General features: G+C 33.9%; 1 protein-coding gene across 24 annotated transcripts in view; it reads right to left on the bottom strand.

Moving 5' to 3' along the window:
- Positions 1-16,206, bottom strand: part of ARHGAP32 (Rho GTPase activating protein 32) — a 322,644-nt gene that overhangs the window by 38,056 nt on the left and 268,382 nt on the right. For 22 of the 24 annotated variants that reach the window (XM_072729366.1, XM_072729354.1, XM_072729359.1 and 19 more), the window contains one exon: positions 2,577-2,726. The exons of the other annotated variants lie outside the window; for them this stretch is intronic. In XM_072729366.1, the coding sequence (XP_072585467.1) occupies positions 2,577-2,726 (150 nt within the window). The remainder of the gene's footprint in view (positions 1-2,576; positions 2,727-16,206) is intronic. 24 annotated transcript variants of the gene reach the window in all.

Genomic DNA, 16,206 nt, shown 5'->3' with positions numbered 1-16,206 from the left:
GTTTCCCTTTCCTGTTAGTCTTCATTTAATTATTCAAATGAATACTTATTCTTCTTTTTCTTCTATTCCTGGTCAAACAGAAATAATTTTAATATGTTAACTAGAATGTATCTAACTTCAATCTTCAAGGTTTCTGCCTTTTCAATGTTACCAAATTACAATGACACTATAATGTCACAAGTTAATTTTTGCTTCTCTAATCATTTGAATATAACACTTTTCCCCTGGACAGGCTTTTAGCAGAGTTTTTTTAAGATTATTAATTTCATTTCTAATACTCTTCTAGTGCCTTTTTCTTCCTTTTAATTGAAAATGCAGAACTAAGAAAAAAGTCACAAAAATATTCACATCTACATCTAACATTCTACCATAATTATATTCATTTTACATATCACCTAAATATCCTTGCTTCCAAAAAAGCATCTATATGACATTCTCAAATTTGTATGCTATGTTCAAATTACAATTTCCATAGCCTCATAATGTAGAGGACAATTTCCCTAAAAATTGAGTATTCAAATTTTTTTGCTATTATATCTAATGCCATAAATGAATGCTTTTGTTCCTATCAAAATGTAACTTTAGAATAAATCCCTAAGGAGAATTGCTACATAAAAGAAATACTATAGTCTTCTGCTATAGAGTGTCTAAAATTTTCCAAAAAAGTAATAATTCACAGAGCTACCTGAAACTAACAATTTTTACTTATTGGTAAAAAAAAAAAAAAATGACTGCTATTTTTATATAGCACTGAATATCATAATTTAGAAAAATGGTTCTGTTACATTAATAATGTTTACCAATATAAAATGGCATATCAAAACTGTGTAAAGATCCATTTCCATGATCATGAATAAGTAATTTTTTGTATTTTAGATACCATCTATCTCCTTTTGAAAATCATGTTTATATCTTTTCTCAATTCTCCTACCCAGGGGTTTAATTTTCTCACAAATCTGACTGATATTTTCATACAATATATTAGGAACATTCTATCATACCCTGAAAAGATTATTTTCTCAGTCCAAAGTACCTTTCCATTTGCTATTTTCATCAGATGGAAATTAGGTATTTGAGACCAGCTCTTCTTTTACGGTTTGTCTTTTTAATCTGAGTAAGCTTTATTCCTCTTTGATCTCAAAAAGAAGTCATTTCATATTAGCATTTATATGAGTTTAAAATAGTGAGCTCTTTTATACATTTGGAATTTTCAGTGTCATGAAATGAGAATTTTGTCAAAATTGCTATTTTGTATTTTCGTATTTTCTCCCCTTCTCTCTCTACAACACCCTATATATATATATATATATATATATATATATATATATATATATATATATATATAATGTATATAATAAGTAACCCCTCCCCATGACCTGGTTTTAAAATCATACTTTTTCACAGTGGATTCTTATCTATAGTAAGGACTACTTCTGAACATTCCAAGCTGTTTCATTCAGATCTCATTCTCTAAACTATTAACATTATAGTTTTGAATATTATTTTAATATTTTTAATATTATTTTAATATTTAGTAAAGCCAGAGGTCTCCTATCCTGTCAATGATTTTTCCCCCACAATGCTCCTTAATATTCCCACTTATTTTTCCATGTGCATTTTGACTAGTTAAAACAATAATCAGGGCTTTTGTTTGCCTATTTCTTTGTTTATTAACTGCATTAAGTTGACATTTGTTTAGGAATAACAACTGTTCAAAATAACATTTTGCCTTCTCCCTCAAGAAACATAGTATAGTTTGCATTAAATTCATGTTATAAATACACTGCCGTTCTTTAAGCAAGGAATAAGGCCTTAATTTAAACTTGATATTTATTGGTACTTAACAGTAGCTTTCACTAGTGTCCTTCTTAAAAGGTGCAATGGGTATTTCCCATCAGGACTCACAATTTCACAAATCATCTATTTCTGGTACTTGTCAATACTTCTTTAATATTCTATCATCTATAAAGTAGATTAGTAGAGGAAAGTGGTATTTAAAAAATTTTTTTAACTTTTTCCTTTTTTCCTATCCATTCATCCCCTCTATCCATTCATCCAACCACCAAATTCTTGAATTAGAATTTAATTTATAAAGAAATTTAAGTTTTTAGCAACAAAAGTTGGGAGCCTGGTCTTGGTATTTTATAGTCTCAAAACATTGATTTTTTTTCAAAATAGAAATTAAATAATTTACAATAAAATATGAGAGGAAATTGGCTGAGAAGGCTATCTGGACAGATATAAAAATAATGAAGATTAATAGTGCAGTTGTTGTGCCTTTGTGTAAATGTCTTAGTTGTTTTAGACAGAACACAAGCATCTCTGATGCTACAGTGCATTCTAAAGCCTTTTTATTCTGTTATCTCAGAACTCAAATGAGTACATGAAAAAGTTTGATATAAAAAATAAAATGTTTGAAATACTCTAAAAAAAAAAAAGAAAGCTTGATACATGCTGCTAGCTTAAACGGAATAGACATTGCATTGGTTGGGTAATCCTGCTTCAAAATGGATCCTAAAAAAATTATATGGAGAGGTCAGAAACTGAAATTATGAGATTATAAATTTTATTTTTACCTTCAAAACCAGAATTCAGAAGGTGCTCCCCCAAGTCACAACCAAACACCCTCTCTTTCAAAATCCCCCGCTGCTTCAGCTTCTGTTTTGTTGGACGAGACTTCATGAATGTGCGTAAGAAAGTAATGAGCTTGCCGTGCTTTTTAGACACTAAAAAATAATAATAAAGAGGAAATACCTTAGTTGTGGCAAGTAATTACATTTTTACTTAGGGTGAAAAAACAACAGAGATCTCAACAGGCTTACTGCAAAATAACAAATTACAAGTACATTTTATGTTCTGTGGAAAATTTTCGGCAGAAGTTTAGGCAACAGTTATTTTATAAATAGTATCATAATTTTACACCTTCTTCACACCAACCTGTGATCTTACTTGATGCTACTGTCAGCAACTTAATGTATTTTAATCTGTGATCTATAAATCAAGCTTGGTAAGCCAGCCACCTTCCCACTGCATACCCCATTGTATACCCAAGAATTCTACGGGATTATGACTGGGACCCAAGTTTTACTGTACCACATTGCTTTGGAAATTTTTATAGTAAGAAAAACCTAAAATGGTATAAATGTGGTTTGCTTTTCTTGTCAATTTCTAAAATATTTTACTTGGTGGTTAGAAATTTTAAAGTATTTACAATCTGGAAAGAAAAATGGAAAAAAGAAACAACTCCTTCTTTCCATTTTATAAAGAGGACAATCTCATTAAGATATAGAGCACAGGGGATCCCTGGCTGGCTCAGCGGTTTAGCATCTGCCTTCGGCCCAGGGCATGGTCCTGGAGTCCCGGGATCGAGTCCCACATTAGGATCCCTGCATGGAGCCTGCTTCTCCCTCTGCCTGTCTCTGCCCGCCCCCCCCTCTCTCTGTGTGTGTGTGTGTCATGAATAAATAAAATATTTAAAAAAAAATAAGATATAGAGCACACCTGACAAACCAATGGCTCTATAAAACATATACACATATTAAAAAACATTAGATCTTCTATTTAACACACTTGTATAGCATACTAAATATTTCACTTTAATTTACTTGTAGATAAAGGTGAGAAATAAGTAGAATATGCAGTAAAGTATTTCTACTGATGGATATATTTAGAAAGACAACAGCAAAATAATTGAAAGCAAACAAATCTCCAGAAAAAAAAATGACTTCTGAAAAGTGCAAACTAAAGGAAAAATTACTCTAAAAGTCAATGCATAATAACTACCATAAACTCACAGATCAGTTGTGGGATAGAAGCCACATGGCCTCAATCTTCCTACTTGGTTTGCAAATGATTACTGGGTGTCTTAGTGAATCCTACTATGTATAGATTCTTGAGTGAACCCAAATCTTTAATCCCCTGAACTGATGAAGCTTCCTGTAGGATGTCTGTGTACTGAGAGAACGTGTGGCCTGGGGACCCCAAGATGGCCATACATGGATTTCTATGGATCAGATCAGTCACTTGTCTTCCATGTCTTTCCATTTTGTGAGAAATACTATTTACAGACATAAGCATCTTTTCTATGAACTGTGTGAGGGTGATACTGGTTTGCCCATGTTTCCTGGAACATGAGACACTCAGTGTTAAAACCATGAAATGTTAGGCATACTGGAACAAGGTAGTCATCCTAGACCATACACAAATTAAATGGGAAATTTATTTTTTCTACATCTGTATTTAAAATTTACTTAGAATTGTCAGAGTATGATGCTATCTCTTCTGGCCCTGAAACGTTGGGTAAATCACAACTGCTCTTGTATCTTAGATTCCTTGCTGTGAATGCAAATGAGGCACTCTCCTATTTGCTAGCTAGGTATTTATAGCACACTTGGGTAACTTCAGAAGTATGTCACACATATTTCTATATTAAAAGTCACTGGATTTGTAGGAGTATTATTCTCCCCTAGTTGCTACAGATACTGTGTTATATATCTTTGTTAAAGAATGGCCATCAAACCATTTCTGTTCATCCTCACATTTTCTACATAAACTTTAAAATAATTATGACAAGATTTATTAAAAATACAAGTGAGTTTGGTTTGTAATAATTTAACATATTTATATGTGATTTTATATATTATCAATATTACAGTGATATAATATGAAAGAATTTTAGTTACTATATTCAATATTACCATCTGGAAACAGAATGTGTCATCATTTTTCTAAACTTATCTCTCTCAGTAAAGTTTTCTAATTTTCTTTATGAAAAGCTATGTTCCACATATATCTCTGGTTAGGAATATTATTACATCATTTACATTTTTTTGCTGGTCTTGTAGAATAATCCTTTTCTTCAATTATGGCTTTAATTTACTTTTTTTTTTTTAATTTACTGGTATGCTAGAAAACAATTTCTTTATGTATAGTTCAAGTCTGATCACTTACCAAATTCTCAACAATTTTAAGAGGATTTTAGCTGGTCCTTTTGGATTTCATGGATAGTTAACTGCATCAAAGCAAATATGATAATTCTGTCCTTTGTCTGACAGGAATAAGTTGTTATTTCTGTTTTAGATTTTAATAATTGGCCAAAACTTCCAAGATACATGTTAATAGGAGGCATTTGTATGTTGATGACAAATTTGATAGAAGTATCTGTTGAATTTGACAACTGCATATGATGTATATGAGAAAGCATTCTTTTAGTCTCACATCTCCAAGAATGTTTCACAGGAATGGGAATTGAACTTTAAGTACTATTCATTCAGCAACAAATATGAAAATGCCTACTGCTTCTTAAGAACTATTCTAAGTTCTGAGATTATAGTGGGGAACAACTCAGGCAACTCCATGCTTTCAGAGAGCTTATTGAAGGGAGAAAGACAATGAACAGCTAAATAAAAGTACCAATATATCCAGCATTTATTTTATACTTAGTAAGTGCTAGCCACTGCACAAGTGTTTATGAACCGTTCATTTCTCCCGGAGCTCTCTCTATAAGGAAAATACTATTATTATTTCCTTTTTCAGATGAAGAAACTAAGGTACGGAGTGCTGAATAACATGTCTAAGGTCATACAACTAGGATTCAAAATCAGGTGGCCTGACTCAAAAACCCAAGCTCTAAGCTACTATGTGATACTGCCTAAATTGAGACAACCAAGTAATTTCAGATTGCTTTTAACTGCTCATTAGGAAACAGATGAAGTAATAATGGCAAGAGAAAAGAGACTACACTAGATGGGTGGTCAGGGAAAGTGTGAAGTCACATCTGATTTGTAAGGCACTGAGTGTAGTGGGCGAGGAAGACGGTGGTATGAAATGAGGTTGAAGAGGGATGCAAAGCCCAGGTACTAGAGGCCATTGTTAAAAGTTTGGATTGTATGCAATGAAAACACACTGAAGTTTAAACATTTTAGGTTACTTTAAAAAGAATCTGTGTGTTAGAAATCCAAATATGGTGGTGGGGGGGGATCCCTGGGTGGCTCAGCAGTTTGGCGCCTGCCTTTGGCCCAAGGCACGATCCTGGAGTCCCGGGATCAAGTCCCACATCAGGCTTCCTGCATGGAGCCTGCTTCTCCCTCTGTCTGTGTCTCTGCCATTCTCTCTCTCTCTGTCTCTCTTTGTGTGTCTCTCATGAATAAATAAATAAAATCTTTAAAAACAAAAAAAAAAGAAACCCAAATATGCATTAAAGGGAATTGGTTAACTATGATATGTCTGCACAGAGAATTTATTTGAGAGAAAGAGACAGAGTGCATGTGCAAGTATACATGGGGGGGGGGGGGGGGGCGGGGGCTGCAGAGGAAGAGGTAGAAGCAGACTTCCTGCTGGGCAGGGAGCTTAACTCCGGCTTGGGGCCCAGGGCTCGATCCCAGGACCCTGAGATCATAACCTGAGCCAAAGACAGATGCCAACCGACTGAACCACCCAGGCACCCTGAGCTTGGCTTGCTTTTTAAAGGAGGAGCTCTACCTACTGATATGAAATAATCTCCAAGATATATTAAGTCAAAAAAGAAGGTAGAGAACAGTATATTTAGTTTAAGAAAGGGTGGGAAATGCATATTTCACACACATAAATTCACACAAACAGATGCATGTATATACCTAAGAGTTTGTTTTTGCAGAGACATTAGAAGGATAAAACAAATTAATAAAATGGGTAAAGAAAATGGGTGTAGAAAGCAAAACTGCTCTGAATATGCCTTTTTTATATAGTTTGATTTTTAAATTATGTTAACATTCTTTCTACATACTCAAAAATAAAATTTAAAGCATTAAATAAAAAAGCAAATCCTAATTTTGAAAAGGGCTTGAAACAATGTATCTGAAACATCAACTTGGTAACACTGTCAACAGAGAGAGAATATTTTATTTTATTTTTTTTTCAAAGAGAGAATATTTTAAATGATTTGTGAACAGTAAGCTGACCATGCTTGGTGGGATATATTCTAAGAACAAAAAATTACAAAGTAATATTTAATTTCATTCAACTGTTTTACTATTGGTAATAGTATTGGTAGTATAATTCTGAAACAATTTTATACATACTGTGGGATAAAACAAATATATTAATGTTGTTAGGAACCAAGGGTTTCAGTATGAGAGAAAGGAAATACAATAATAAAATCAAAGAAATCAAGGAAAACCCCAATCATGTTAACTTGAGTTGGAAATGTAAATATAAACTTAAAAAATATAAACTTAAATATAAACTTAAAAAAATATAAACTTAAAAAAAAATATATATATATATATATTTCCTCTAAGCTCTAGCCAGTGAATAGGCTTAGAAACAATGATATTCCAGTTGCAAAGAACCTCTTAGGTCTCAGGTGGGGGTTTCTAATTATCACTCCTTAATAATAAAGCAAACCGGTGGCTCAGCAGTTTAGCGCCATGTTCAGTCCAGGGTGTCATCCTGGAGACCTGGGATCAAGTCCCACGTCGGGCTCCCTGCATGGGGCCTACTTCGCCCTCTGCCTGTGTCTCTGCCTCTCTCTCTCTGTGCCTCTATGAATAAATGAATAAAATCTTAAAAAAAAATAATAAAGCAAACCAGGACTCCTCGGAGAAATGACTGCAGGCTGACAGCAGGAAAAGCACAAGGTGAGATGGGGAAACACCCACACCCAGAAGGAGCTTCGCCAAGACAACAGGTGCACAGATTCCCACTGGGCAGCTCTGGGACATAATGATGATTCAAACATCACAAGGAATGGCTGTAACTTATTGTAAAATATGGAGTAAATAAAAATTCATGGGTCCATAGTAACACTTCCCAGAAGAAAGGAAGGAAGGGAGTGACAATTTTCAGCACAAATGGAGCTGCAACATTTAAAAAAATGCATGAGTTGTTTGTCATACTGAACTGGACTCCCCACTAGTAGGGAAAAAACTATATTTATTTTCTTCACATCAATTAGCAATATTATATCTGGAATGACTGGAGTTAATTCTAGATTAACCAAGAAATATACATGTTCACAATTCAGTGATAACTGTGTGGAAATAAATTATAATCATGATCTTCCAACCAAACTCTCATACACAATAAAATTATATTAGTCAGAGAGTAGTCTGTGTAGAACTGGACTTTCTAGGACACTAGGTAGCTCTGACTCCACTTTTGGTGTGCTAAGTTTGGCTTACAAACCAGGAAACTTGCCCATCTTTTTCTGTTGGGGTAAAGACTATTCATGTTAATTTTTCCTAAATAGTGACATAAGACTCAATTAAGTAAGGGCTGTAATCGGAGACAAAATTAAGACCAGTGGAGACTGTCATTACCAACTCTGTGCTCTCACTTGGCACATGAGGCTTCTGGAAAATTGTGCCAGCATACGTACAACCTGGCTTCTACTCTGTGTGGCTGGGTACCCTGCTTCTGTTACCCTTCCAAAAAACAGTAAGATAGGACACCTGGGTGGCTCAGAGGTTGAGCATCTGTCTTGGTTCAGGGCATGATCCCAGGGTCCTGGGATCAAGTCCCCCATCCGGCTTCCCGCAGGGAGCTTGCTTCTTCTCCCTTGGCCTGTGTCTCTGTCTCTCTCTCCCCGCCCCCTTTTTTTTAAGATTTTATTTATTTATTCATGAGAGACACAGATTGAGAGAGAGGCAGAGACACAGGCTGAAGGAAAAGCAGGTTCCATGCAGGGATCCTGACATGAGACTCGATCCCTGGTCTCCAGGATCACGCCCCGGGCTGAAGGCGGCGCTAAACTACTGAGCCACCCGGGCTGCCTGCTCTCTCTCTCTCTCTCTCTCTCATGAATAAATAGACGAAATCTTTAAAAAACAACAACAACAACAATAAGATAAGTTGGGAACTTTAAATCCAAACTTGTAATGAGACTGGGAGGGGTGGGTGTGGTCTCCAGCTACTAACCCATATCCCAATCTGAGACACCAAAATAACTAATGTTCATAAACGACGACTAGACATACAGCTGTAAATGACTTCTAAGTCTTCAAAGTAAGATTAAACTATGTTCTATACAGTTTTAGCATTGCTGTTATTGTTGTTCATCTAATTGGCATTCTAAACCACTGCAGTAGAGAGAGTTGTGGTAAAAGGCTCAGGCATCCATAATTCACCAGTTATCCATCTAGATATACAAATTTCATTGTATTGGAAATTTAAACTAATAAAAATATTCAATTTATTTATACTCAAGTTTGAAGATCTAACAATATTTCCAAATATAAATGTATCTTCATATTAATCTGTTCTTTATATTTTTCCCATTTCTTAGACAATAAAATGGCCAGGAAAAGCTTATTTTTATGGACACTGACACTGTCTCCCACCCATTGCTTTGTAACAAACCAGAAAACTAAGTTAGTAAATCTATCTTTTGAGGAATAGAAGTATGGAATACTGTCAAGTTATATCAGAAGACTTCTATTGAGGAAGGTAGAGTGGAGGTTTGGGTTTAGACGGTTACGTGCTTATAAACTCATTTTAACAAAGGAACATTGCATGGCGTGGTAAGGGTGTCAGGGTTAAGGTCCACCAAATATGCTGGATTAGAGAAACAAAGATGATAACAACGACATTTCAACAGATAAAATAGATCAAAAGTAAAACGAAAACAATACTTAGACAAAAGCAAATCATACCAGTTTATATCCAAATTCCCTGTTCTGGAGTTAAAATGCAACACGGGCCCACAATGCTAACTTCTTCCATGTTACTTACACGTGATAGATTTTACATCTGTGCTTTTTTTTTTTTTTAAACCAGAGACAAACCCGACCAGACCAGTCTTTCCAGTAGTTAAAAGCTTTAGCAGCATGACACACAACATAATATCTCCAAGGTAAATCTTTATGATACCAATAACCAGTTTACAGGGTACACTAAAAGCATACAGTTCAGTGAGCCAAAGTGAACCTTGACATGGAGACATGGGGCACCAGGTGTTGCTAATTACACAGTATAATATTGCTCCAGCAAAACCAAAGAATTCTTACTTTCTCAACACTTCACTGAAACGAGAGTTCTCTAAACTGGGTCTCAGAAATATTCCAGGCTGATTTGAAAGCTAAGCCTGGATTAATTTCTCAGAAATTAAATTATAAGATGATTTGTGCTAGATAATGACCTCAGTATTAGGTTTATTTGATCATAAGCACTGAGTTCTAAGATCTGTAATAAATTCATAAAGTCAAGCAGACAAATGAAAAGGTAGAGGTGGGATGCATAATACCTGAGGAGACTATCATTATTAAACCTCAGGTATAATAAAGTATGAGTATAATATTTAGCATATCCAATGGATTTTTATGATTGTGCACAATATCCTTCTTTGCTTGAAGTTTTCAAATACATATGAGATGCCATTTGGCAAAAATTTAACAGGGGCATAGAAATATAGGCAACTGGACTACATGATATTTAAGGATCTCATAATTTATTTAATTCTAAGTCTGTTGCAAACTTTGAAATATATTGTTATATAAATATGAAAATACTTGAGTTTAAAAACAAAATTCCATAAACTTGCTTTTATTTAAGGCTGAAAAATGTATCTATTCATATCAATAAACATGGAGAAAGGGTTTTCCTCTAAGCAATGTCAAATTGACTTTCTGTGATGATATACATGGACTACTCAGTTTCAAAACTTCTGTTCTTCAACAGTATCTTTAAAATGAATTTTAAGAAAGAAAAAACTGTTGAAAGGGAAAAGAAAAAAGCCTATCATAGTATGCTTAGTTTTACCCTCATTATTATTCAAAAGTCTAATGGTCTAAAATTTGCTTAGACTATTTTCAAGCCAAACTAATTGGAAAACATGACCAGAAGACTAGGCCTGGGGTCAGGATTAGTCCTGAGTAACCAAGAGCTAAGGAACTGTTAGAAGTATTAGTGGATATCTTTACTTTAAAAAATATTTTGATTATACAGAAAAGCTTAAGAGAATAATATGACAATGTCGACGTACACATCATCTAGCTTTTTCAGATCTTAACATTTAGCCACATTATTTCCTCAGGTTTATTTTCCCCTTTTCTTAAGTTAAAAAAAACCAAGCACTACAAATATATTTGAACCCGGTTATCTCCTCCAATCCTATACACACAGAACCTTTATCATGAATTCCGTACTATTACCATATATGTTTTTATACTTTACACATGTATGTAACCATAAAGAATATATACTATCATTTTAATGTTTTTAAAATCTGCAGAAATGGAATCATATTATATTAAACTTTCTCTAAAATTATATATTTTCAGGGATTCCTGGGTGGCTCAGTGGTTGAGCATCTGCCTTCAGCTCAGGGCGTGATCCTGGAGTCTCAGGATCAAGTCCCACATCGGGGTCCCTGCATGGAGCCTGCTTCTCCCTCTGCCTGTGTCTCTGTTTCCTTCTCTGTGTCTCTCGTGAATAAATAAATAAAATCTTAAAAAAATAAAATTATATTTTTTCAGAGTATATAATTGTGACTCAGTATATTCATTTTAACTACATTGCAGTATTCCCTGATAAATGTATACCACCACTTACCACCACTTAGACTTCTCCTCTCTTACTGTCATTCAGGGAGTTCCAAGTTTTTGTTATTAGCACCAATATTGTATTGAGCAAACTCCTAAGTGTGTCCCTGGGCACATAGGAGGGAACTTCTCTGACTCTCAAGTTCAAACATGGAATTGTTAGGTTGTAGAGTGTATTATTTTCCAACCATATTTCAACTTTGCTAAAATATTCCCTAAAATGATTTATCATATATATATTCTCATAGGATGTATTTTTAGGTTCCCAGTCTTCATTTCTCTGTCCTATTTAGTTCTTTCAGGCTTTTTCACTTTTGCCAAACTGATTAGTATGAAATTTTCTTCCACTTTATGCATTTCTGTAATTGATATCAGGTTAGGCAATATTTCGTATGTTAATTGGCCATTCAGTTTTCCTCTTCAGTGAAATAACTGTTCATACAACTTTGCCCATTTTACCGTTTCGTTGTCGTCTTCTTACTGATGAGCAAGAATCCTTTATAGAATCTGGAAATTAATCCTTTGTTAATTATTGTTACAAACATCTTCTCCCAGTCTGTTGCTTATTTCTTTTACTGTACAAATTTTAAAATGTCTTTAAGTATGGTTTCCATACTTTCAGATACCTTTATAGAAAGGAAACCTTTAAGGTCAAAAACATATTTTCCTAGCTCCTCTAAATCTTTTTCACTTGTTTTGGTTTTTTTGGACTTCTTTGTATGGTTAGAGTGAGGGTGAGATATATAATATTATTTTTTCCCTTCTGCATAACTAGTGATTTCATCATCTTCTACTGTATACTCATTTGTCCACTAACTTTTAAGATTGATTCTTAAATGAAAGATATGTATGGTTTATGAGGAGTCTGAGTTCTCTCAATTTTGTCAGTCTCTCTCTCTCTCTCTCTCCATTTATCCCTCACTTTCTTAAGCTCCAGCACTTTATAAGTCTTAATATCTATAAATGAGGACTCCCCTCTGCTTATTCTTTAAAATCGCCTTTACAATTCAGCTTTTTTACTCTTTCGTATGAATTTTAGAATCAGCCTGCCAAATTAAAGGGGGAAAAATTGAAGAGAATCTGATTAAGGCCTCACTGAATTATAGACTATTTTGTATGAGAAGTGGCTTATGATATTGAGCCTTTCTGTCCACAAACACAGTAAATCTCTCCACTTAATTAAGATTGATTTTTCACGTCCTTCAGTGAATTTTTCTAATCTTTTCCCATAAAGGTCTTATGTACTTTTGTTACAGTTATTCTCAGGAACTTTATGATTTTTGCTAATGTAAATGGTATTGTTTTCTAAATTATATTTTCTAATTGTCACTGGCATACAAAAATGCAATTAGTGGGCTCTAGGACTGCTGCTCCCTTCCAATCATGCCCTTGCAACTTCTAGCTGTATGTCTGTGGACAAAGTATATAATTCTCAGCCCTTCATTTTCCTCATCTAGGAAAAAGTTAAAAATCTAACTACCTAACAGAATTGTGAGGTTGTGAGTATTAAGTCAGAGTATAAGGCACTTAGTGCTAGACAGGAAAAACTCAATTACGTCGGGTCTTCCAGATGCCTAAGGGGCTCAGTGGTTGAGCATCTGCCTTCAGCTCAGGTTGTGATCCCGGGGTCCTGGGATCAAGTCCCATGTCGAGCTCCCTTCAGGAAGCCTGCTTCTCCCTCTGCTTATGTCTCTGCCTCTTTCTGTGTCTCTCATGAATAAATAAATAAGATCTTGAAAAAAATAAATGCTGGTTCTCGGTCACCAAAGAGTTTTTGTTTAGTAACCATACTTAATTCTGTTCTTCTAACAATTTGACTGTATGTAGGTTCTTCTAGGTTTGTAGATAATTATCAGCAAAGATTTGCTGATTTGCTTCTTCCTTTCCAATCCTTTCACTGCTTCTTTAATATCACTAAATCTCCAATGTACAATTATTTTACTCTTGATTTTTAAATAGGTTGTTTCTTAAGTCTCATCATTATGAACAAAATTTTCCTGGCATTTTTGGATGGAAATCTTAACTATATTAAAGAAATTCCCTATTCTTAATTGCTAAGATAAATAAAATGAACTGTTGACCTTTGTTGGATGATTTCTTTGCATCTACTAAGATCATTTAGTTTATCCTGTGTAAGTTTTGAGGATGGCAAACAAAATTTATATCCACTTTTAAAAGTCTTGCTGTTTTACTTCTATAGTAAGTTCCCTTTATTCCTACTTCTGTATGCTTTGTAAGGATGTAAATGAGTGCAAGAGACTTGAGAAGAAAATGGCAAATAAAAGAAAATAAAGTCTTAAGCCAAAATTCCGTCTCAGAAACTTTAATAAACAACAGAGTACTGTAAACATATTAGAAGTGACTCTCAGTAAAGGAACCCAAACAAAATAATTCTATAGGGTAGAAGTTTGGACAAATAATTCTAAAAATGGAAAAACTGCTATAGGTTGCTGATACCTTAAATAGCAACAAACATTATGGCATAGATTTAGATTTGCAGTCTTAAGGGCTGAAGTGAACTATGTTACTTTAGTATTTTCACATTTATTAGTAGGAATATTGACAAGAGATACAAAAGTTAACTTATTTTTAGTATACACTGTCATATGTCCTGAAAGGATCTTTGGGCAACCAAGAAACAGTTTTGGAACCAGTTTAGTAAAAACTCATGCCAGGGAAAATGTGATGTAATTCTTACTTAGTTTATTGCTTTGAGGATCAATTAAATTAGTCCAAACTGACCAACAAAGTCTTTACTTGAAATCAAACTCAGAAATTAAGCTGTAATTCCCTAGAATAATTCTACAAACCTTTTAAAGAAATATTTCTAGATAGTTGAGCAAGATTCTAACATGACTCAAATGTAAGTCACAAAATAAACAGAACTAAAAACACTTTTTTCCAGTACTATAGAACCTTTGTAATTTTCCTTCTGCATAATATAAAGAAGTTTAACATTTTAGGATGAATAATAACATAAAGGAAGTTCTTTAAGTCAGTAATGAAAATATACATAAATAATTCTGATGATTTTTTTTTTGATCTTGCAAAAAAACATCCTCCAAATCAGAGTAAAGGAGTTTCTGTATGTCGAACTTAAGAGTAAGTTTTTACTTGATGGAACAGAACATGTCCAAGAAATTCTGTCCAATTTCTATTTCTATCTCTGAAAATCTTCTGGTCTATATGTTAAATCTCCCTCAACCTGGCTCTATCCATGGCCTGTTTCAACCCCAGTGATGAAAAAGATACACTGAATCCTAAACCAGCTATTTAAATAAAATGCAAGACAATCTAAACATAGTAATATCTATGATACAGTAATATCATAGCAATAATTATAGTATAGCTAATATACATTGAGTGTTTATGCCAGTGCTTTACATGTGTTAACCAAACTAAACTCAGTTTCTGTTAGCATCACACTCTAAATGATTCATACTCAAAATATAAACCAGTATCTGATCACTGTAAGAACATGGGGTGCCTCAGTGGTTCAGTTGGTTAAGTGTCTGCCTTTGGCTCAGGTCCTGATCCTGGGTCCTGGGATGGAGCCCCACATGGGGTTCCCTGCTCAGCGGGGAGCATGCTTCTCCCTCTCCCTCTGTTCCTACTCCCTGCCCCACTCATGTTCTCTCTTTCACTCTGCTCTTTCTCTCACTCTCTCAAAAAAAAAAAAAAGTCACAAGAAAAAAGCATATTAAATAAAATCTAATCTCCCATTACATTCGCCGTGATGACTTTTAAATGTGATAAAGATTATCAGAATAATGACTCTTTTCTGCTTTCCTCTCTTCTATGTATCCAGTTCTAATTAACAAGATGACCTAAGATCAATATTTCAATTCCCTTTCTTTAGTTTATTAGGTGGTATCCTATACTATTTAAACATATGGTTTTTGTATGTGGTAAAAATATTCAGTTAAACATAAAATGTTAGCAACTCTATTTGAAGATTTACAAATACATACTTGAACCAATGGCCTAGTAACTAAAAGCTTTTATGCCTTTCCAATAATAGAACAAATAGTCCAGTGAAGGTTGTCTGTCCAATCATACCTATTATTATCCAAGCATGAGCAGGTGAAAACATACCAAACTAAGAATGTGGAGCTCGGTTGTTAGTCCTGATTCTGCCAATAACTTGCTGTAGGATTTTAGATAAGATAATTAACCAGTCTAGATGTCAGTTTAATAATATGATAAATGAAAAGTTTACCCAGGCAATTTATGAATTTGAAATTTCCTGAAAATACCTGAGAAATCATGAAATACTCTGACAAAATTAAACATTAGAATGCCACAGAAAGCTCTAAAGTGTGTGGAAAATGTCTTTACTGTAGGAAAATTCATCAGAAGGAAAAAAAAAAGGACATGATTTAAAACTACATTGAAGAGCTATGTAAAAATATAATTTGGGCCTTCTAAAACATCCTAGAAAAAGCTGGTCTAAAAATTTAAGATAGAAAGATCACTATTAATAATGTTACTGTTTTATGCACAGTATATTAGGCTTAACACTTGTTAAGTAAAAATAATTTTAACTAAGTTATTTTATTTTTCTCCACGAAAATTTAAAATAGTAGTAATGAGTTCTTACATAACTAATTTATACAACATGCTTATATAACTATTTCCAGAACTTTATGCATCATTCTACTATCGTAAATTGTTAAAGGCATTCACAATT

This window comes from Vulpes vulpes, chromosome 12 (assembly GCF_048418805.1).
Source record: "Vulpes vulpes isolate BD-2025 chromosome 12, VulVul3, whole genome shotgun sequence".
NCBI classification, from domain to species: domain Eukaryota; kingdom Metazoa; phylum Chordata; class Mammalia; order Carnivora; family Canidae; genus Vulpes; species Vulpes vulpes.
This window is presented reverse-complemented; position numbering and strand designations above follow the sequence as displayed.